Source organism: Capricornis sumatraensis, chromosome 1 (genome assembly GCF_032405125.1).
Source record: "Capricornis sumatraensis isolate serow.1 chromosome 1, serow.2, whole genome shotgun sequence".
NCBI lineage: Eukaryota > Metazoa > Chordata > Mammalia > Artiodactyla > Bovidae > Capricornis > Capricornis sumatraensis.
Window position 1 is genome coordinate 151,936,531 of NC_091069.1, and position 24,421 is coordinate 151,960,951.

At 38.2% G+C, this 24,421-nt stretch overlaps 1 protein-coding gene across 1 annotated transcript in view; it reads right to left on the reverse strand.

Annotated features, from left to right (window-relative positions):
- ABI3BP (ABI family member 3 binding protein) overlaps positions 1 to 24,421 on the reverse strand; it is a 281,220-nt gene that overhangs the window by 191,920 nt on the left and 64,879 nt on the right. Inside the window, 1 exon segment of the mRNA XM_068984735.1 lies at positions 9,441 to 9,620. Coding sequence (XP_068840836.1) covers positions 9,441 to 9,620 — 180 coding nt within the window.

A 24,421-nucleotide genomic window follows, 5' to 3' on the forward strand; every position in this document is an offset into this window, starting at 1 on the left:
TGGAGAGAGACAAAAATATTGACTTCCTTGGACAGATATGGCCTTGTGGAGAGTAGGGCAGTAGGGCTTCACAGATGGGCAACTCACTAAACAAAGATGGTGATGGTGGCAGTGGAATGGGTAGAAAAGAACAAGTGTTGTGGACATAGCAACTACTTCACAGATGTTAACTCATTTAAATCTTAATGAGCCTTAAGGATCTAATGGCTCCTTCCATGATGCAAGACCTTTCTGCTTACTGTTGACAGTGTTAGCTGCTCAGTTGTGTCCAACTCTTTGTGACACCATGGACTGTAGACTGCCAGGTTCCTCTCCATGTCCATGGAATTCTCCAGCCAAGAATACTAGAGTGGGTTGCCATTTCCTTCTACAGGGTATCATCCTGCCCCAGGGATCGAACCCCCGTCTCCGGCATTACAGGCAGATTCGTTAATGTCTGAGCCATCAGGGAAGCCCTTATTGTTTAAAGAACATTCTAATAAATAAAGAGCATTATAGAAGAAACAAATCAGGTTCTTATGTAGACTTTCCACTGTAGAACAACAGATAAAATTACAGTGCTTCAGAGCTCAGGTTCTCAAACCAGACTTCCTGAGTTCAAACACTGGTGCCATTTACCAACTTTGACACATTTGGAAGTTTACTTGAAGCTCTTAGAGGTTCAGTTGCCTTATGTGTAAAAAAGGGCACTAATACCTACTCCTCCACAGCTATCATATCCCTCATCTGCATTGTGGGACTATCTTGTATTCACTGTTGTTGCTATTCCATGCTCTCTGCTCAAGTTTCTTGCTAACTCTCTAAGGATTCTGCCAGAGAAGATAGGAACTGAGCTGGTTTCAAAGACAGTGTATCTTTTCCTCTGGTTAGTTTACCTTGCTCCTTTCACTAGCTATTTTTCAGCTTAATTAAGTCTTTAAATAGTTCCTTCAGTTATTTTCAAACTCCAGCTACTTTTCTTCAGTGAATCCACCATCAACTTTCTGATGGCACTTTCCACAATAAATATTCACTTCTTCTTTGTCATTCAGTTCAGTTCAGTCGCTCAGTTGTATCCGACTCTTTGTGACCCCATGAATCGCAACATGCCAGGCCTCCCTGTCCATCACCAACTCCTGGAGTTCACTCAGAGTCGCGTCCATCGAGTCAGTGATGCCATCCAGCCATCTCATCCTCGGTCGTCCCCTTCTCCTCCTGCCCTGAATCCCTCCCAGCATCAGAGTCTTTTCCAATGAGTCAACTCTTCGCATGAGGTGGCCAAAGTACTGGAGTTTCAGCTTTGGCATCATTCCTTCCAAAGAAATCCCATGGTTGATCTCCTTTAGAATGGACTGGTTGTATCTCCTTGCTGTCCAAGGGACTCTCAAGAGTATTCTCCAACACCACAGTTCGAAAGCATCAGTTCTTCGGTGCTCAGCCTTCTTCACAGTCCAACTCTCACATCCATACATGACTACTCATTAGAAAAGACTCTGATGCTGGGAGGGATTGGCAGCAGGAGGAGAAGAGGACGACCGAGGATGAGATGGCTGGATGGCATCACGGACTCGATGGACGTGAGTCTGAGTGAACCCCGGGAGATGGTGATGGACAGGGAGGCCTGGCGTGCTGCGATTCATGGGGTCGCAAAGAATCGGACGTGACTGAGCGACAACTGAACTAAACTGACTAGACGGACCTTAGTCGGCAAAGTAATGTCTCTGCTTTTGAATATACTATCTAGGTTGGTCATAACTTTTCTTCCAAGGAGTAAGCGTCTTTTAATTTCATAGCTGCAGTCACCATCTGCAGTGATTTTGGAGCCCCAAAAAATTAAGTCTGACATTGTTTCCACTGTTTCCCCATCTATTTCCCATGGAGTGATGGGACCGGATGCCATGATCTTCATTTTCTGAACGTTGAGCTTTAAGCCAACTTTTTCACTCTCCTCTTTTACTTTCATCAAGAGGCTTTTTACTTCCTCTGCACTTTCTGCCATTAGGTAGTATTTATCCTTCCATATAATGAATAGTAGCAACCTCTATTATTTTGTATTTCATCCCACTTCCGTAAAAATGAATAGACCACATGCTAGTATTTTTATACAGAGAAAAAAAGACAACTGAAGTTCTAACGGTTGCAATGATGACAGAAAATGGTGCATTTGTTTTTGCTTTCTATACAAATGTAAAAATTAAGGGTAAAACTTGTAAGGGTGTTAATATCTACAGGAATATAAATTACACATATAAACATATAATTGATATTGATATCTGAACCACTGTAAATAAATTTTATTCAAAAACTTAAACAAAAATTTCCCCAGTGAAATAAAAGCAAGAAAGAAATGTCAAAATAAGGAACTGATGGTTAAATTTTGACCTGAACTTAAGATAAAACTACCATCAGTTAAAGTAAATGAAACAGGGTTAGGCTCTTAATTTGATCTATATTTAGTAAGACAGGTCAAAATTCTTTCTACTTTCCTGCTTAAAATTGCTTTATTAGAGTAAGACAGATTAGAAAATTGAAATCTTGGAATACCAAACCCTTTCAACTGTATCTTGTGAGGATTTACCTTCTCCTTAAGAGGCCACAGTTGTGAAATTCTTGAGTTACCTGAGGACTCTACTCAAAGTCACTGAATAGGAACACCCCCCCCCCCCACCCAGTAATGACTAAAAGATGACCTGACTATGGAAGACAGTCACGTGTGCTCCAAGTGTTCTGAGTCTTAGATTTTGCTGCCTATTGTGTTTCTCCATTTGGGGATTTATCCCTTCCAAGGAAACACTTAGTTGCAGTTAAACGGATGAGTATGGTTACTTCTTTTAAGTCACTGACAGTCTGCTAAAGCAATCTACCCCAGAGATCTTACACAAAGCTCAAACAGGTTAAGTAAATTATCCAAGACCACTCAGTTTGTTATAACAGCAACCGACAATTATAAACAATTATAAAACATACCTCCTCTTTATGTTCAGTTCAGTTGCTCAGTCGTGTCCGACTTTTTGCAACCCCATGAATTTGCAGCACGCCAGGCTTCCCTGTCCATCACCAATTCTGAAGTATTCATAACGTATTTTATAGATGAAAAAAATGAACTGACTGAGACAAGTTAAGTGGCCTACTCAGAACTACTCCATAGTAAGTAACTGGGTTAAGTTTGAACCCAGGTCTGTCTCACTGAAAACATACCTATTCTTTCCCCAAATCATGCTGCCTCACCAGGCACAGGAGGATCTTTTCTTAAATGCAGATGTTAGCATTTTGATGCAGGCTCCTTCCAAGGCAGAGCGTCTTAGCACATGCACCCTGGCGCAGGAATAACTCTGAGGGGCTACAGGCAAGACTGTGAGTCTGAGCATGAAAAGCGTGTTCTCTTTAGGGCAGTTAATGTAAGGGTTAGCAGCTGTGAGAATAGCGGGGGTTAAGAAATTTGCCCTCAAATCCTTTTGGAGTCCTAACACCTAGTTGAAAGAAATCCTTTAATCAGAATTCCTAGTAGTGATAAATACATGATTTTTTTTTCCAATTTAAGCTTTTCATTTTTTGCAGTAAGGATACTAAAATAACTCCTTAACCTGCTCTTCAAGATTGATGGAATATAACTTTTTCCTTGCCAGCTGACACTGATTAACATATTTTCAGAGGTCAAGAGAACATTATAAAGTATGAGTCTATAAAGATTCAACGTCAAAAAATTCTCATTTTTGGACATTTGCAAAATTACCAACAGCTGAACACAAAAGTAACAAAGCGAAAACTGGATATGTAAGCCAGAATGAGAGCATTGATGATGTGGGAAAAAAGGATATGGGAACCTCACATCTATTATATGAGAATCATGTTTTATCACATCATTGCAAGACTCAAAGCCAGTAATAGTTATTAATATTCATCTGGGTAAATACTCCTTTTTCTTCTGCTCCAATTAGTCTACAAAAATCTTAGAAGATCCTACAAAAGTACAAGTTTTACAGAAGTTTCATAAATAGCAAAAGGGAATATTTTTTTATGTTTTTTAGTTTTACATATAAGACCAGAACATTACTTTGAAAATACCTCTGTCAATACTAGATACATATTAAAATAAAAGTAGAAATGGTTAAAGATGATTATTTAGTCCACATATCATTCAATGTTAACTTCAATATTTCTGAAAAATCAACCATTTCTCATTTCAGTGGTGAGATCTTAAACACTTCAAGAAGTGGAATGGGGCAGACAAAATGGCATGTAATATTTGTTTTGAAAACAAAAGTAAGTTACAATGTTTGGGTATAGTTTGGTGCAACTGAAGAAATACTACTATCCTTTTACAGAATAAAGTAAGAAGAAGGGATGTAAGTGGTGCTTTTTTTACACAAACCAATAAAAATTCTTTGCTCGTGCAACTCGCACCCAAGGGATTTCAACTCATCTCTTTATGATCATGAATTTACTAACACGCCCACAGCACATCTGTGAAAAATAGACTTCATTACTGTTTTACAGATGAGCAGAATTGAGAAAGATCATACTCTAAACTGGTAGCAGAAAGGGAATAGAGACACAAATTTCAAACATACATTTTGTGCCATGGAGAATAATGGCCCTCCAGGATTGCTCACATCCTCCTCCCCAGAACCTGTGAATATCTTAGGTTACATGATAAAGGAAAATTAGGGTTGCAGGTACAATGAAGAATGTAGATCCATTTAAAATATGGAGAGTAGCCTAGATTATCCAGGTGGGCTCAATATAATCATAAGGATCCTTAAAAGTGGAAGGAGGCCAAAGAGATCAGAGCAATGTGGTGTGAGCAATGCTTGACCCAATGTTGCTGGATTTTTTTAATTGTAGTAGATTTGGAATATTATGTTTCAAGTGTACAGCACAGTAATTCAGTATTTTTAACAATTATACTCCATTAAAAGTTATTATAATATGATGGTTATACTTCCCTTGCTGTATAATACATATTTGTTGCTTTTCTATTTTATACATAATAGTTTGTATCTCCTAATTCCTTGCCCCTTCCCCATTCCCGTTCCCTATTGGTAACCACTCAGTTCAATTCAGTTCAGTCGCTCAGTCATGTCCGACTCTTCGCGACCCCATGAATTGCAGCATGACAGGCCTCCCTGTTCATCACCATCTCCCAGAGTTCACTCAAATTCACGTCCATCGAGTCAGTGATGCCATCCTGCCATCTCATCCTCTGTCATCCCCTTTTCCTCCTGCCCCCAATCCGTCCCAGCATCAGAGTCTTTTCCATTGAGTCAACTCTTTGCATGAGGTGGCCAAAGTACTGGAGTTTCAGCTTCAGCATCATTCCTTCCAAAGAACACCCAGGGCTGATCTCCTTCAGAATGGACTGGTTGGATCTCCTTGCAGTCCACGGGACTCCCCCCAACTAATAGGGAACAAACCACTAGTTTGTTCTCTGTTTCTGTGAATCTGTTTCTGTTTTGTTTATGTATTCATTTGTATCATATTTTTAGATTTAAAGGTAGAAAAGGAATGTGGGCCCCTCTAGAAACTGCAAAAACAGAAACAGATTTTCCCTTCAGAGCCTCCAGAAGGGAATGCAGCCCTCGCCACAACCTTGACTTTAGCCAAGAGAGACTCACGTTGGGCTTCTCACATATAGAACTGTGCACGTGCTCAGTCATGGCCGTCTCTTTGCAACCCCATGGGCTGCAGCCCACCAGGCCCCTCTGTCCATGGGATTCTCCAGGCAAGATTACTGGAGTGGGTTGCCACGTCCTCCCACAGGGGATCTCTCCAACCCAGGGATCAAACCCGAGTCTCTTACATCTCCTGCTTTGGCAAATGGGTTCTTTACCTCTAGTGCCACTTGGAAAGCCCAGATGTTCCTTAACTGTCCACAAAATACATGAATCCACCACTGACCTGGCAGATGGTGCCAGAAACCTCTTCTGCAAAGGCTTCCGTGGTGGCTCAGATGGTAAAGAATCTGCCTGTAATGCAGGAGACCCAGGTTTGATCCCTGGGTCGAGAAGATCCACTGGAGAAGGGAATGGTAACCCACTCAGGTATTCTTGCCTGGAGAATTTCATGGACAGAGGAGCCTGGCAGGTTACATCCATGGGGTCGCAAAGAGTTGGACACGACTAATACTGCGCTACTACTACTAGGATGGGAAAGAATTCATTTGCCAGCTGTAGAAAGAGACAAAAAAATATCTAAAGAGTTTCCCAACAGTGCTTCACATCAGAAGTCACTACTCCCAGGTAGATGTACCTTACATAAATATAACGTAATTAATCTGTGATGTTTTAAGCCACCCAAGTTTGTGGTAATTTGTTACAGTGGCAGTTGAAAACTAGTATGCAGATGCTTAACCATTTATGAGCCATTAATAGAGCCATAATCATTAAAAAAAAAGACTATAAGCAATTTAAGCAACCAGATGATAACATTTAATTTGGAAATGCAAGTCTGTTTCAAAGTAATAACAGAAGCACACAGATTCCTTGGCATAAAGAAAGATGGAAAAGTAAATATCTAAGAAGAATGTTTTTTCATCTTCCACCAGCATACTAGAAGAGAAAGAAAATAAACAAAAAGAACATATCAATCTAAAGGATAAATTAAGAGTTTTTAAAATGCTGCTTAGAATAGCCTTCCAGGAGAAGTTTGGGAATCACTATGCTTAAAGATCTTTAAGAAACACAGTGATGTTTTATATACCTGGATGGCTTAGCTATGTACTAGCCCGATGACAGGAGCCTAGACTAGACAGTCTCTCATAGCCTCCTCCAGCCTAAATATGCTACCCAGACTTGACTCTGTTCAGATTTCAGTGCCACAAATATTTATTGCCTGTCTACTCAATGTAGGTCATTCTGGTATGAATAACTGAAGAAAAAGACATTAACTTTAAAAGTTCACAGTTTAATAGTGAACCAAGGTTAAACCATCAACCATATTTAAATGACAGTGAGAATCATTGTAAGGGATGGATAAGTGAAATAATGATTAAAAATTGTTAAATATCTTACAAATCAATAAAAATAACTAATGCATTCTTACTGATTATAAAACAAACAATAGTATCATTGGTCAACACTGCAGATTTCCAGGCATCAATTTATTACAATGAGAATTTATCTTGTATTTCCTAAACACTGTATAAGGAAAGTGAAAAAGTAAATAAAAGAAAATTCTTCTTTAATATAGAATTTCAGTTAAAAAATGCAAAAGGAATTATAGAATTAGATTCTTTCTAAAATGTAAAATTGTCACTTTACAACCTCTGTATAAAACAATGGACCTGGGCCTTGACCATCAATAGATGCTAAAACCATTAAGTGAAAATTTGATGATGAATTTTATAATGGCACGGTCAGGCTGAGGTCACCTAAACATAACAAACAGTATGAACATTACTAAGTATGACACCAGCCATTATATACCTCTTTTGTGAATTGTTAGGAAATAATACCACCTATAATGTATTCTTTCCTGAAAATGCTTAACCCAAATCTAATACAGCCTCCAAATCAAAATAGCTTTCACAGGAAATACCAGGATAGAGGAACCAGTTAAAAAATACATGGAAGCAGCCAGGTAAATACAGAATGTGGACCAGAATATATAATCAAATTTCTCCAGCAAATCAATGACATTTAAAGAGAGAAGGGAGAGAGGGCTGTTATACAATAAAAGAGACATGATATGGTAACAGTCAAACCTAACATGTAAGACCACATAGGATCCTGATTAAAAAAAGAAAAAGCTCAAAGAGGGCATTTTTAAAGACGACCAGAGAAATTTAAATATAGACTAGGCATAAAACAATACAATGGGATTATTGTTATAATATGATAAAAGTAAGGCATCATTAAAAATATTTTTATCTGTTAGAGCTGCACACTGAAGTGCTTAAAGACTATACAAATATAATATTTAGCTATGCTTTAAAATACCTATATGAGCAAATATGAGGAATACATGGAAAGAGATGAGCAAAAGAGTGACAATATTCAAGTTGCAACATTATACGCAAGAGTCATTATAGGTTTCTTTCTTCTTAAATGTTTGAATTTTTTCATAATAAGAAGTTTTAAGAGTTGAAACAAATAAAAGCGTACCTATTCCACCTGACCATCCCTCATTATTGAATAAATAAAAGCTTGAAATATTTGTGCTAGAAATTTTCTTTATAGTTTTCTACATCTTTTTCATTAGCAATCTGACTTCTGTCACTTTAAGATAGGATGCCTTCTGCCTCATAAGGAAAGGATGTGTATTATTAACCAAATTTTCAATCTATATAACCAAGGATAAAAATTATGATAAATAAAATGTTATTTCTAATGCTCAATAAATAAAGGGGCAGTATATCTGTTTCTGTTTGTGTAGGAATACATGTATAGCTCCCAGCCACTTTTTATATTAATACTAAAGAGTGAATATGTTGAAGGAATATTTGCAAATTTTCACATTCCTTATGGTTTATATGATCAAGATTACTGTTTTTACCCTTGTCAAAGTGCCTAATTCTCAAATTTTGTGGGGTAACAAACTGATGTGTTTGCTTTTAACGTGCTTATCTTGTGTGATATTTAGCATAGGCATTTATAACTAATAATGTTACTCTCTTGCCTAATTTTAAAGTACAAGAGAGACTTATGTATGAGAACCTCTCTGTGAGAAAGAGCTCTCGGGAAAAACTGATTCATCTTTAACTTCGCTGCATATAGCTCTGGTACATAGTAATTCATGTTACAGGATTAAACTTCAAAGTTTACGGAAAAGCTATTTAGCAATAATTGTAGCAGTAGAACAAAATACAAACCTAATCTTAGTCTGTTCAGGAAGACTTTGACAGCATTCTAAACTGAGGATTCCTTTTTTTTTTTTTAATTATCCTTTAAAATGTTTCATTTGCAAATCTGGAGAAGGCTTGACAGTGCTCACATCCTCAAATTACATTTAATGTGATTAAAATATTTCTAAAGATTTAAAATGTTATAACACAAATACAAGCTTTAACCTTTCGTCTGAAATACTCCAAAGTTTAATGTAATAGTAATGCCTTGTCTTTTCTTTTGAAAGGTAGCATGTCATGCAGAGACACCCAGAAAGCTGAAGTTGATATTTTCTACCAGAAGAAAGTAAAGACACAGCAGGAAGGAAAATTAATCCACATAAACAAGCTATGTTACAGAGATTTAAGCCCAGTTATTTTAACTATTTTTTCCCTATGCAAGCTTAGTTATATGGTCAGGAATTGTAGGTATAAGGGCAATGATTATTTCTGCAGTATTACATACTTTTTAATGTAAAGAATTGTGCTATGGGTTACAAGAATTTTAATGTTTTGTATTTATGGCATTTGATTCAACTGAGGATATAGAAAAAAAAAATGATGCTTCAGGATTTATGTATCATGTAACACGCATTACCTGTTACCTCTTCTTTCTATGCCTGAAACCCAAACATCTTACCGACTATGGCCTCAGTGTATTTCCCTTCGGCAGGAAGAGGGAAGTACTGGTTTGGTGATAAGTTACTGCCATATCCCAGGAGAAAACCTTCCAGTTTTACATTAGGACTTGGACGCAGGAACTTCAAGAGGATGGAGTCACTTGTGGTGTTGATGTGGACCTTCAGGTTTGGCCTTTTACCTAGAGATGGGAATGAAAATATCGGTGGCTGTTACTTCACCTCTTTAGCATCCCAAGACAAATTTGGAGCAAAGGTTAGTGGTGAGAGGCCTAGGTACTGGAAAGCGTGATATCTGGCGACTAAGGATAACAGCGCACCCACCTAAACAGCTAAAGCACAGGTAGTTTTGAGACCCAAATAAGCAGACAATAACAAATGAAGCAGTCTAGAATACAAAGTGGGCTTCTCTGGTGGCTCAGTCGGTAAAGAATCTGCCTGCAATGCTGGAGACCAGGGTTCGATCCCTGGGCTGGGAAGATCCCCTGGAGGAGGAAATGGCAACCCCCTCCAGTATTCTTGCCTGGAGAATCCTACTGACAGAGGAACCTGGCAGGCTACAGTCCGTGGGGTTGCGATAGTTGTACACGACTGACTCAGCCACCACCACCAGAATACCAAGTACTGTCTGGTAAAAAGGATCTGAAATTTCTTACTGGTAAATTGAATTACCACACTTTGAAATCCCCAGCCCCTCAGTGCTGGTCTCTAGCTGTAACCCCACAGGACTTGGTGATCAATAGAGTTGGAAAGGGAGGGAGGTGCGTAAGATTTGGTTTAGGGATAACTGAGACGGTGGAGTAGATTTTCTAAAAGGAGCAGGGTAGAGAGAAAAGATGATTAGTTCTTTTGGAACTAATTGCTGGGTCAGGGAGACAACTACATGGAAACGTCCAACAGTAAGGTGGCTAAGAGTGATGCTCAGAAAGGGGGCCCAGATCCATCTGAGTGTCATCAGTTTATAAATGATCACTGGATGAACTTCCCTTGACAGACTGCAGAGTAAGGAGAGAAACCCCATATTTTCAAGGCAGTATTATTATTATTTTGTAACTATGAAGCAACAGGGACAGTCATACTAACCAAAGGTCTTGACCAAACAGTAAGGAAACAGCACTGGTTTTTGTCTTTGGGGCCAGAAGTGGGTTCAAACCACTTCTGCCACATACTGACCATGGTGCCTCTGGCTGATCACTAACCTGTGCTTCTCTTGTTTCCTGATTTATAAATTATGGATAATGGATAATGATGTCTACTTTGACAGATTGCTAACAAAGGTTAGTGCAAATGGCATTATCTTAAAGCTGATACACAGTAATTGGTCAGTAATTGGTTACTTAATCAGGTCCATCCAGAACTTTTTAGCCACAGTTTAGAAATCCATAGAAAGACTTTGTTAAGTTTTTGTAAGTTCATGTCAAACAAATTTGGCAACAAAATTCAATCTGAACTGTTATGAAGCCACGTAGTCCTTTAATCTCACTGTACAGTCGTGGGATATGAAACAAACATTGTTGGTTTAAAACCATACATTAGTTTCTGCTGTACCACAGTGTGAATCAGTTACACACAGACATACGCACTCTTTCTAGATTCCCTCCCCACTTAGGTCACCTCAGAGCATTCAGTAGAGTTCCTTGTGCTATACAGTAGGTCCTCATTAGTTATCTATTTTATATATAGCAGTGTGTATATGTCAATTCCAGTCTCCCAATTCATCCCACCCTCCCTTTCTTTCTTGGCAACTATATGTTTGTTTTCCACATCTGTGTCTCTGCTTCTGCTTTGCAAATAAGTTCATCTGTACTATTTTTCTAGATTCTAATTGTAGACATTTTAATCCTATAATTAAATGTGCTTAATTAAAGGGTGCTGATCAAGACCCCACAAAAGAGGCTACTTAATACACAGTCTAGGCATCCTAGTACAATACCAAAATCCAAAGATTTTTCTGAATTCCAAAGCATGTCTGGCTCTGAGAGTTTTAGATAAGAGATTGTGGACCTCAATTATTTTCTTTCATTATTTCACTGGGATTTTACATTTTTTAAATACTTTACCTATTGGGAAGACCGTGTTTACTTAGCTAATAACTCACAGTCCATTTCTCATTAATCAAAGACTTGTATGTATACCAGTTAGCACTCTAAATACCATGGGTTTCCTGAATCCATCACACTAAATTTACATTACTCCACTCAAAAATCATCCTGAGCCACCTCAGTATAGCCACACAGGAGCCTTCCATCAGGCCTTTGAAGAAATAAAAACAGCCCCCTATTGGAGACCAACCAGGCTGTGGGAACCACTCTTACTTCAGTAGCTGGTACTACTATATCCAGGTATGTGTAGAGTACTTTGTACTTCACCAAAATTTGATGAAATTTCTATGGTTTCTTGGTTCTCTGATCGCTATTCCTACATTTGCAGCAAAATTGAAACCCAGAGATACTGAGTGGCTTATCCAAAAGTCTGAGGAAGACTCATCCCCAGCTCACCTCATCCACACAAGTGACAGGGTAGCCACACCACCATCACTCAGGTGGCTAAGTGCAGGGTCAAAACCGCAACTTAAGTTCGCACTAGGCTGGATCTTCTGCTCTCAGTTTTTTGTTTTCTGTTTTTTTTTTTAATTGAAGGAAAACTGCTTTATAGTATTGTGTTGGTTTCTGCCAAATATCAACATGAATCAACCACAGGTATACCTATGTCCCCTCCCTCTTGAAACTCCTTCCCACCTCCCTCTCCATCCCACCCCTCTAGGTTGTTACAGAGCCCCAATTTGAGTTCCTTGAGTCATACAGCAAATTCCTAATGGCTATCTATTTTACATATAATAATGTATGCTTCCATGCTCTCATTTTTGCTAAGAATTTTGTCATGCCTGACTCAGTTGAGTACAGAGTAGCTAATCCCCATACTATAATGTTCAAATTGATGCTAACTGCTAATGTTTTGTCCTAACTTCACAAGATTTTGACACGATGATATAGATAGATAGATAATCTCACATGTATAACACAGATTTTGCCCAAGCCAGTTTTCCTTGTCTTAGTTATATGCCTAGATGAACTCTACAGTTATCCATCTTGCTCAGTGGAATGGAACAGGTCTAAATCAAGCACATACTCTGCTACCTTGTAAGGTCATCATGTCTCATGGTAAATCAAAACAACAGCTGGCCTGTTTCCAACATCTCGTTGGGAAGAAGCGATTAGGGATCTTTATGTACTTGGCTGCTCTCTTGTTGGGCTGAGCCAAGAGTCACAACATCATCATATTAGACCTTTGCTCACAGATGTACCATGTTATTCCTCCCCTTGGGAAGTGGGAAGGATGGCTGCCCCAAATGAGAAAAAGGAAGGCTGTAAACAGAATTACTAACAAAAGTGGAAATGTTATTGCTTCCTCTGCCCAGCCTTTTCATAACTCCAGTCTTTCTCCCTTTTGCTAATAATTCATGTCAATAAATACATCAACATCATGTAATTTTTAAAGTTAACTGGCATTTATCTAACCTACTTTCTCCAAAATTCCAACTCAGACTACACTCTAGAGCTTTTAAACTTTTAAAGCTCCCGAGAAAGAAAAAAGCACACAAACAAATCTCTTCTGAAAACAGCACCACAAACTTCATATTTTGAGACTCTCTTCCCAGTTCCTTATGGGATCTAGGAACTCAAATTCCTTCATTATCTTGCTACGTATGAATACTCTCTTAAAAAAATCTTTTTATTGAAGTTTAGTTGATTTACAATGTTGTGTTAGTTTCAAGTATACAGCAAAGTGAATCAGTTATACATATAGCTATGTACACTCTTTTTAGATTCTTTTTCCATATAGGTCATTATAGTGTATTGAGTAGAATTGAGTAGGTCATTATTATCTGTTACTTCTCAAAATCTCTCAATTGTCTTTGGCTAGTATAAATCTTCTCATATTCTTCAATGCATACAAGACCTTGGCCCTACAGCTATGCTCACATTGTCACCCAGCATGGATTCTTCAAACACCCCGTTTTCTCACTCAGTTATGACCCCATTGACCCTTTTAGACCTCAACAAAATGGTTAAGCAATATTTTGTCCTTTTCATCTGAATAAGTTTCTCAAGTGTCCCTTCAAATGAATGTTTGGACTAATGTTTGAGTTTACATGCTTAAAAAATTTCCCTGGTATTTTAGGGTAATTCTCAGTGCATCCTATAATAATTTTTAACTTTTGATAAATTTATTTTCACTCTGAGTAATTCTGGCTTAAAGGTCTGGAACACTAGTCATGTAATAACTTTTATCTTTCAAGAGTTAGCATGAAGAACTCAGGTAAATGATATAAATAGAGATAATAATAAAAAAGTATAACATGATACAAGCTTAACTAGGAAAACATTCATAAGTGGCATATATATTGCCCAGGAAAGCCCAGGAATACAGAGAAATGAGTACTGGAAGAACATTTTATTGCATCTTAAATGAGAAACAAAACATATACTAATTAAGAGTGAGATAAAATGGAGAATGTGAGCATTTCAGGAAAGCAATACTAGAATGGCTGGAAGAGAAAAAGATTGCATGTTGTCAAAGTAGAACTTTGGATCTATGACAGCTGTTTCTAATCCTCCACAACACCCTAGGGTATCTCTAAGTATTCCAAATGAGGTTGTGAAATTCCAAGAAAAAGAATGCCTTTCAAAACAAAATTAGAATTAATCCCCTTTTAGTTTTTAAAAGATATACATGTCCTGTGGCATTAAAAACAGGAAGGAAGGTAGTGAAATGAGAAAATCAGACAAAAGATAGAGCGCTACAAGTTCATAGAACCCTCTGGATCAACCAGAGGAGACAGGCTGCTCTTGCTGTAGACATGGGTGCTAAGCGGACATTTAATGTTGACCCCAGAATTCTGAGTGGCTGTGGCCAGTTTAAGCACATGGACATCATCAGATGGTCAGTACTGAAACCAGATTGATTATATTCTTTGTAGCCAAAGATGGAGAAGCTCTATACAGTCAGCAAAAGAAAGAGCAGGAGCTGACTGTGGCTCAGATCATGAACTCCTTATTGCAAAATTCAGACTTAAATTGAAGAAAGTAGGGAAAACTGCTAGACCATTCAGGTATGACCTAAATCAAATCCCTTATAATTATACAGTGGAAGTGAGAAATAGATTCAAGGGATGAGATCTGATAGACAGAGTGCCTGAAGAACTGTGGACTAAGGTTCCTGACATTGTACATGAGGCAGTGATCAAGACCATCCCCAAGAAAAAGAAATGCAAGAAGGCAAAATGGTTGCCTGAGGAGGCCTTACAAATAGCTGAGAAAAGAAGAGAAGCTAAAGGCAAAGGAGAAGAGGAAAAATATATCCATTTGAATGCAGAGTTCCAAAGATTACCAAGGAGAGATAAGAAAGCCTTCCTCAGTGATCAATGCAAAGAAATAGAGGAAAACAGTAGAACAGGAAAGACTAGAGATTTCTTTAAGAAAATTAGAGATACCAAGGGAACATTTCATGTAAACATGGGCACAATAAAGGACAGAAATGGTATGGACCTAACAGAAGCAGAAGATATTAAGAAGAGGTGGCAAGAATACACAGAAGAACTAGTCAAAACAGACCTTCATGACCCAGATAACCACGATGGTGTAACTACTCACCTAGAGCCAAACATCCTGGAATGCAAAGACAAGTGGGCCTTAGGAAGCATCACTACGAACAAAGCTAGTGGAGGTGATGGCATTCCAGTTGAGCTATTTTAAATCCGAAAAGATGATGCTATGAAAGTGCTGCAGTCAATATACCAGCAAATCTGGAAAACTCAGCAGTGGCCACAGGACTGGAAAAGATCAGTTTTCATTCCAATCCCAAAGAAAGGCAATGCCAAAGAATGTTCAAACTACCACACAGTTGTACTCATCTCACACGCTAGAAAAGTAATGCTCAAAATTCCCCAAGCCAGGCTTCAACAGTATGTGAACTGTGAACTTCCAGATGTTCAAGGCTGGATTTATAAAAGGCAGAGGAACCAGAGATTAAATTGCCAACATTTGTTGGATCATTGAAAAGGCAACAGAGTTTCAGAAAAACATCTATTTTGCTTTATTGACTATGCCAAAGCCTTTGACTGTGTAGATCACAACGAACTGTGGAAAATTCTGAAAGAGACAGGAATACCAGACCACCTGACCTACCTCCTGAGAAATCTGTATGCAGGTCAAGAGGCAACAGTTAGAACTGGACATGGAACAATAGACTGGTTCCAAACTGGGCAAGAAGTACATCAAGGCTGTACATAGTCACCCTGTTTATTTAAATTATATGCAGAGTACATCATGCAAAATGCCAAGCTGGATGAAGCACAAGCTGAAATCAAGATTGCTGGGTGAAATATCAATAACCTCAGATATGCAGATAACACCACCCTTATGAGAGAAAGTAAAGAACTAAAGAGCCTCTTGATGAAAGTAAAAGAGGAGAGTGAAAGTTGGCTTAAAACTCAACATTCAGAAAACTAAAATCATGGCATTTGGTCCCATCACTTCATGGCAAGAAGATGGGGAAACATTAGAAATAGCCCGACTTTATTTTCTTGGGCTCCAAAATCACTGCAGATGGTGACTGCAGCCATGAGATTAAAAGACACTTGCTCTTTGGAAGAAAAGTTATGACCAACCTAGATAGCATATTAAAAAGCAGAGTTATTACTTTACCAACAAAGATCCATATAGTCAAAGCTATGGTTTTGCCAATAGTCATGTATGGATGTGAGAGTTGGACTATAAAGAAAGAAAGCTGAGCACTGAAGCATTGATGCTTTTGAACTGTGATGGATACACAGACAATAAGGAGCACAATAAAGGAGCTCCAACAAGTCAGTCCTGAAGGAAATCAGTCCAGAATATTCATTGGAAGGACTGATGCTGAAGCTGAAACTCCAATACTTTGGCCACCTGATGTGAAGAACCAACTCACTGGAAAAGACCCTGATGCTGGGAAAGATTGAAGGCGGGAGGAGAAGGGGATGACTGAGGATGAGATTATTGGCTGGCATCACCGATGTGATGGACATGAGTTTGAGTAGTCTCCAGGAGTTGGTGATGGACAGGGAGGCCTGGCATGCTGCTATACATGGGGTTTCAAAGAGTTGGATACGACTGACCGAATGAACTAAACTGTGGCCAGTTTCAATAAAACTCTGTAAAGAAACATAGCCCAAACATAACATGCTTAGGTAAGCCAGCTAAAGTACCATGGACATCCAGTCACTGATCTGTGAGAAAGGAGTTACCATCACAACCTATTCAGTAGGAGGAATTCTTTCATGTTTAATCTCTCTTCACGTTATCTTAACACTTTCAAAAAAAATTTAGAATGTGGTATAAATTGTTTATATGAGGTTGCCAAGTTGATAAAATCATTTTAAGAGAAAAACTTCAAAATATGAAAGTTATCTTCTTATCTAAAAAGTCTCTGTTAGTGTAGTAGCAATAAATGCCACAGCCACCAGCTCTCGATGTTGTAAAGTACTAAATAACAAGTTTGGGAACAATCAGATTAGAATTTATTTCCACAAGATATTAAGTAAAAGAATAGCTATAGTAATGATGTCAGTAAAATCATGACTAAATTGTTTCAGGATTAAAATAATAAACCATGTTTCTTACTCACAGCATGTTCTTTCTTTGCACACATTCTATTGACACTGCCAACCTGTGTACTTGCTCAGTCACTTACTTTGTTGTACAAAGTCAAATTTTCTAAGACAGCAAAATCATTAAGTCAATTCTCATCGGTTCAAATATGACATATAGGATTAAAAAACTGATAAAATGGACTTGGCCAAATTTTAGTTTTGAACTTTAAAAGGACTAACAGGAAAAAGAAAAAGCTAATTGCAGATTGGCAGAAAATATTTGCAATACATTTACCTAATAAAGGACTTGTATCCAGAACATTTAGAAGAATTCTTTCCACTCAATAAGAAAACAGAGTGTTTAAGAATAAATGGCAGAATGTTTGAATGCATCCCTCACTAAAGGAGATATATGGTAACCAACAAGCACATGAAAAGGTAACATCAGGGTTGTCTGATGTTTTCAGAAAGGGGTCAAATAGTAAACATTTTAGGCTTTGCAGGCTAGATCTTCTCTACTGCAGCTATTCAACTTTATCATTGTACTACTAGAGCACCTATAGATGTTATGGAAACAAATAGACATACATGTGTTCCAATTAAATTATATTTGTAAAAAAATAGGCAGTTGGCTGGATTTGACCCATTGGTCTTAGTTTACCAACTCCTGGTCAACACCCTTAATCTTCAGGAAAATGCAAGTTAAAACCACAATGAGATACCATATACGTAAAAATGGCAAAAATGAAGACCGCACATAACAAGTGTTATGCAGAGTTTGGAGCAACTGGAACTGTCTGAGCGACATTCTGGGTGTGAACATCAAATATTTCATAAACTTTCACTGCTTGTGAAAGCTCTTGGTTGGTTACAAAATAACCCATCAATTTCATTCATAGGTATTTACCAGGAGGGATGAAAATATAAGTTTATGCAAAGACTTGTGTGCAGATATTCAAAGCAACACCAAAATGGAAACAACCCAAATGTCCATCACATTTGGACAAGCTAAACAAGTTGGATAAGTTGTATGGATAAGCTAAACAAGCTATAGCTTATCCATACAATAGGATATGACTGAGCAATAGAACAGCATTTCAAGATGGTCGAATCTCTCTGGTCTACAATTAAGTCACTGTAGAGTGAGCCAAATCTTCCTCACCTCTGTAACCACCTTATACAGACTCTCCTGATGGGAGGTCCTTCAAGTATCTTGCCATTTACAGCACTGACAAAGGTACTTTTAGTGATGCTTAAAATAATTATTCACCATTCAACAAATGGTACATATATAAAATCAGCAAGTCCTTTTCAGGCATTACTACGATCCAAGAACTGAAAATTATAAGTTTCAGATGTATTCAATGTTCTTCTTAGTTAGCCTGCAAGTGAAACATTCCAACGTCTTTATGGTCAGAGAAGCTAATTAAGGAGCTATCAAGATGTCGCATCTCAAGTTTATAAACAGGGCAAGTTACTATCTCATAACACATTCAAAAGATTCCCCTCAAGTCACAGCTGATGGCATAATTTGTGTTTAATTGAACTACAATGCTAACTTATACTAACCATAATTTTAACATGAGACTTGGTGTCATAACTCTTTGTGACCCCATGGACTGTGTGGCCCATCAGGCTCCTCTATCCATGGAATTCTCCAAGCAAGAATACTGGAGTGGGTAGCCATTCTCTTCTCCAGGGGATATTTCTGCCCCATGGATCAAACCCAGGTCTCCTGCATTGCAGTAGACTTTTTACTTTCTGAGTCACCAGGGAAGCCCAATAATTGAATATTTGCTTTAATTCTTAGGCAGTGAAAAAGGTATCACATAACAATGGTGCTCAAATGACTCTTATCTATCTTGGTACCATGATTCAAGGAAAGATGTTAGAAGAAGAAAGAAAACCATATGGAGTTACATTAATTTTCCTGCGATAGCCACAAGGTTAAAGGAGTAGCCAAGGCAGTTAGGTGTCTTCAGGTGTTTCTGATCATCCATAGAAATAAGTAGTCTGTAGTCTATAACCTTCAGACGGTTCAGTCTACAATCATCTGAAAGCCAGCAATCTTACTAGAAATGTTGGCCAAAAAAAGCATGGCAACTTCAGTTAAATGTTTTAAGGATAATGAAGATTAAAGTTGCTATTAATCAAAAGGACTTCCCAGGTGGTGCAGTGGTAAAGAATCTGATGGCAATGCATGAGTTGATCAAACCTGGGTTTGATCCCTGGGTCAGGAAGATACCCTTGAGTAGGAAATGGTGCTCCACTCCAGAATTCTTGCCTGGAAAATTCCATGCACAGAGGAGCCTGGTGGGCTACAGTCCATGGGGTTGCAAAGAGTCAGATGGGACTGAACACATACGTGATTCAAATAATATTGGGTACTTTAAAAACTCCTTCTACAAGTACTATAATAGCAAGACACTTGAAAAACCTTCCATCAGAAAAAAAAAAAAAAAAAGGTCTGTGCAAGGTGGCAACGGAGATCAGGAAAACCCAGGCCTATTCTGCAGTGCATGTCGGCATGTCAGGCAAGATAGGTAAAAGGAATTAAATTGCTTTGGTGGTGATGGTGGTGGTAGTGGTGTGTGTATGCAGAATTCTAATTAAAAGCACTCACAGAATAATACTAGACAAATCCTTTGAAATTTTCAGATTCTTATCTTTCTACTATTAACCCTATATATCTCATGGTATCCTGGCTCTCGGGATCTCCAGATTGGAATTCTTCCTCAAAATCCCACAGATTTTCTATTACTCCTGTCCCAACTCTTTAGTAAGGCCCAGTAAAGGCTTTTTGAGAACTTGCAAACAGCTAGTGTGCAGTAAACAGAGAGGGGCTCTACAGAATGTTCTCCAGAAACAGGGATGCCACAGACAGTTGTCTAAGTTGTGCTTTGGGAAAGTCTAAATGGCACCATTCAAACTATCGTTATTTATGGCCCTATATCAATCCCTGGGTCTGGAAGATCCCCTGGAGGAGGAAATGGTTCCCCACTCCTGCATTCTCACTGGAGAATTCCATAGACAGAGGATCCTGGCAGGCTACAGTCCACGGGATCACAAAGAGTTGGACATGACTGAGTGACTAACACTTTCCCTTTCATAGCAGCCACATTCACAAAAGTCATGCAAAAATAATTGTGATTTACAAAAATGGGCAATTTGATAAGGATAACAGGTTGAAATTCTCTAATCTCTTCCCATTTGCATCAAGCTGCTCTCACCCACCTCAGTCTTCTTACTTCATGCCTTCGGTATTTATCTTCCCTGCCTTCTGAAGGGCTTTGAGTAGTGGGTTACCTGTAAGGAGGACAGGGACTCAGCTACAAACACTTTGAACGTTGTGTACCCTAATTTACAAATGAAATTAGTTCACCAAATGTGTACAATTCAGATGATGCATCAGGGATCTAAATGAGAACACTAGAGGAAAAGAGATTCTGGGCATTTAGGAAATGATAAACTAACGTTGTTTAGTCTCTAATTTGAAAGTCTCTAAGTTGTGTCTTACTTTTTGTGGCCCCATGGTCTGTAGCCCACCAGGCACCTCTGTCCCTGAGATTTCTCAGGCAAGGATACCAGACTAGGTCACCATTTTCTTCTCCAGCTGATCTTCCCGACCAAGGGATCGAACCCGTGTATCCTGCATTGACAGGTGGATTCTTTACTTCTGAACCACCAGGGAAGCACAATAAATTAATAGCACACAGCTTTAGAGATGAACAGAAGGCATTCTTTCTTGTGTTTTTTTATAATATAAGAAAAAATACATGTGGAAGCACCCTGTGTCCATCAACAGATGGATGGTTAAAGATGTAGTACATATATATATTGGAATATTACTCAGACATAAAAAAGAATGAAATAATGCTATTTGCAGAAACATAGATAGAGTTGGAGTGCATTATGCTAAGTTAAATAAGTCAGAAAGACAAATACTAGATGATATCACTTATATGTGAAATCTTAAAAGTACAACAAATTAGTGAATATAACAAAAGAACAATAGACTCACAGATACAGGGAACAAATTACTGGTTACAAGTGAGGGAGGGGCAATAGACGGGTAGGGAATTGAGAGGTACAAACCATTAGATATAACATAAGCTACAATGACATATTGTATAACACAGGGAATATAGCAAATATTGTATAATAACTATAAATGGAGTATAACCTTTGAAAGCTGCAGATCACTATATTGTATACCTGTAACTTATATAATGTTATGCATCAACTGTATTTCAATAAAATATATAAAAAGTATGAGAATATATAAGAAAACATCTGAAAAAATCCTGGTTTGTATGTATATATAAAGCAAGATTTTTATAAATCTAAGGAAAAATGGCATTTTTTAAAAAGTGCAGAAAAAAATATTGTGATTAAAGTCCCATAAGCCACATGGACAGCTGTCAAAGCCAGGGACTGAGGGGCTTTAGATAAACTCACGATTTGACTTTACACGTACAGAATCAATGTTAGCATCCCATGATCTCTGCTCCAGCTCTAGCAGAGGAGCCTGTTCACTCTCCTGTGCACTGAGGTGAGGCTGCTGGCTGGAGGACATGTGCCCACAGGCAACAGGTGCCCTCAGGGTTCAGGGAATAAAAAGTTCAGCTCACCTGGAAAGCTCCCCTGATAAGCCATTCTCAAAAGATTCCCAGATAGCTAACTCTCCCCAGCTGTAAGCTAGTTAACTTTTTATTAGGCATTATGGTCATCAAGTATACAGAGGATGTTTACTACTGAGTTCAGAAAAAAATGCCATTTTGCCAAAAATCTGAAGGGGAAAATGTTTTCTCCTTAATGGGGCACTTTGTGTCTGTTTGCCCAGCTGTCTGTGTAAGTGATTTCCATTTCAGCTAAGACAACCACAGTTTCTACCTTGGTCAGAATTGCCAGTGCACTGATTCCTCAGGCCAATACTTCACCGTCTGGTGACTTTGGACGACTAAATGAGACAGACTGAACCTGCCAATGTTGACATTTCAGCACCACTTGGCAGGGCTAATAGTTTTACCAAAGGAGCAAAAATTTCATTACCTACTTTGTAACCCAATCAACAACCCAGCAGGAAGATTACGTTTCATAGACTACCATCTAATTCAAGAACCTCTCATACTTAAGAAGAAATCTTATCCTGAGACATACACAGTTGTCACTTGCACACAATCCCTTGATCTAATTCTCCCAAAATTAGGCTTTAAAGTCTGAAGCAGGCTGAGTTTTCTTTTTTTCAGGGGGTGGATGGGAATAGCAACTATAAGCAATCAATGGCCATGTATTTGCCATAAGGGAAGGGCGGCAGTGACATGGTTCATTTCAAACAACTACAAATTCTCAATAAAATCAATATTTGCTCTGGCAAATCTGGGGAAATAAGTATTTTCACTCATCTGCTTTTCATTTGATCCATTCACTTATGACAAGGCACTAGGCATTAGTGACACCAGTTCAAACATGACTTGTCTGATCACAAAAATTGTGCATTCTAGTAAGTTAGGCACATAAATAAATCAACTATTTTAGTGCAGTATGATTAGAACAATTTGTTCAATGCATCTACAGTACAGTGGCTCTAGATACGCTGGAAGGGGTAGACCGAGAGAATATATAACAGAAGTGCTCCTTTAGTTTTGTTAAACTAGCTACAAAAATAGTTTTTATGCCATGTTGTTGTTCAGTTACTAAGTCATGACTGACTCTCTGTGACCCCATGGACTGCAGCACAGCAGGCTCCTCTGTCCTTCATTATCTCCCAGAGTTTGCTCAAACTCATATCCATTCAGTTGGTGATGTTATCTAACTGTCTCATCCTTTATCATCCCCTTCTCTTGCCTTCAGTCTTTCCCAGCATCAGGGGGTTTTCCAATGAAATGGCTCTTCATATCAGGTAGCCAGAGTATTGGAGCTTTTGCTTCAGCATCAGTCCTTCCAATGTATATTCAGGACTGATTTCCTTGAAGATTGACAAGTTTCATCTCCTTGCAGTCCAGTACCACAATCTGAAAGCATCAATTCTTTAGTGCTCAGCCTTCTTTATGGTCCAGCTCTCACACCTGTACATGACTACTGGAAAAACCATAGTTTGACTATATGGATCTTTCATGCCATGAGGATATGCCAAATGCAGGTAAGAAAGTAAATCTCAAAACCTATTTTGTAATATTTTTTCTGTACTGCTTTAAACAACTAGTAGAATCTTAATCATTATTTTTAATACATGTTAAAAAAAAAAAGAAATTGAACAGGTTAAGGGACTTAACAAAACTCATTCCTTACTTTTTGTTCTTTCTCTGCTTGATTTTCATGAAAATCTTGACGGTGATTTTCTTGCTATTTAAAAGTATGAGTGATAACAATAGGTCATCTGATGGGAAAAAGGATAGGCTCCATGGCAGGGTTCTTTGAGAGGGGCCCCTCGTACGACTTCTCAGACTCCATTGCACACCTCTTGAATCAGAAACTTGGGAGCAGGGCAGTAACCCGTATTTCAACAAGCTGTTTGGGTAATTCTGATGCATACTCAAGTTTCAGAACCATTGTTTATGTTGTTTAGTCTCTAAGTCGTGTCCGACTCTTGCAACTCCATGGACTGTAGCCTACCAGGCTCCTCTGTCCATGGGTTTTCCCAGGCAAGAACATTGGAGCGCGTTGCCATTTCCTTCACCATTCATTATTCTTTGCAAATTCTGAGCATCAAAATTAAAGTCAATGGGCCCAATGTCTTTTGAAAGAGATAGCAGATATGCAGTACGGTGTGGAGGAAAAAGGACCTCACCCACAACATTAAATTTCCTGTCGTGAGAATTGTAAGTATATTTTGGTCTTTGAGAAAACTCTTCAAATTATAGTTTTCTGGGATTATAACTTCTAATATACAAAAGGTAAAATACTTTTAAATGTTAAGAAACTGCAACTACATGCCTTTAAATCTTTAAGTCTTTAGAGACTTAAAATGTTAACTCATCTTTGCTGCTATGATAAAAATTTCAAACATAAGAAAAACTGTAAGAATTGTGCAGTGAACATCCATACAGCCACCACTAAGAGTCAATGATCAAAGTCCTACTGTACTTGTTTTACCACATGTTTTTCCATCTCTCCATACTTTCATCCATCCATCCATCAATCCATCTAACTTTTCAATGAATTTCAAAGTAAGCATCACTTCAATATGCATCCTGCTGAAAACTTCAATATGCATATCATTAACTACAATTTGATTTTTATGTTTTTCTTTTGAGATAAAATTTACATGCAAATGAAATACATAAATGTTAACTGTGTATAAGATTTCTTTCCAAATGCCATCATATATACACACACACACACACACACACA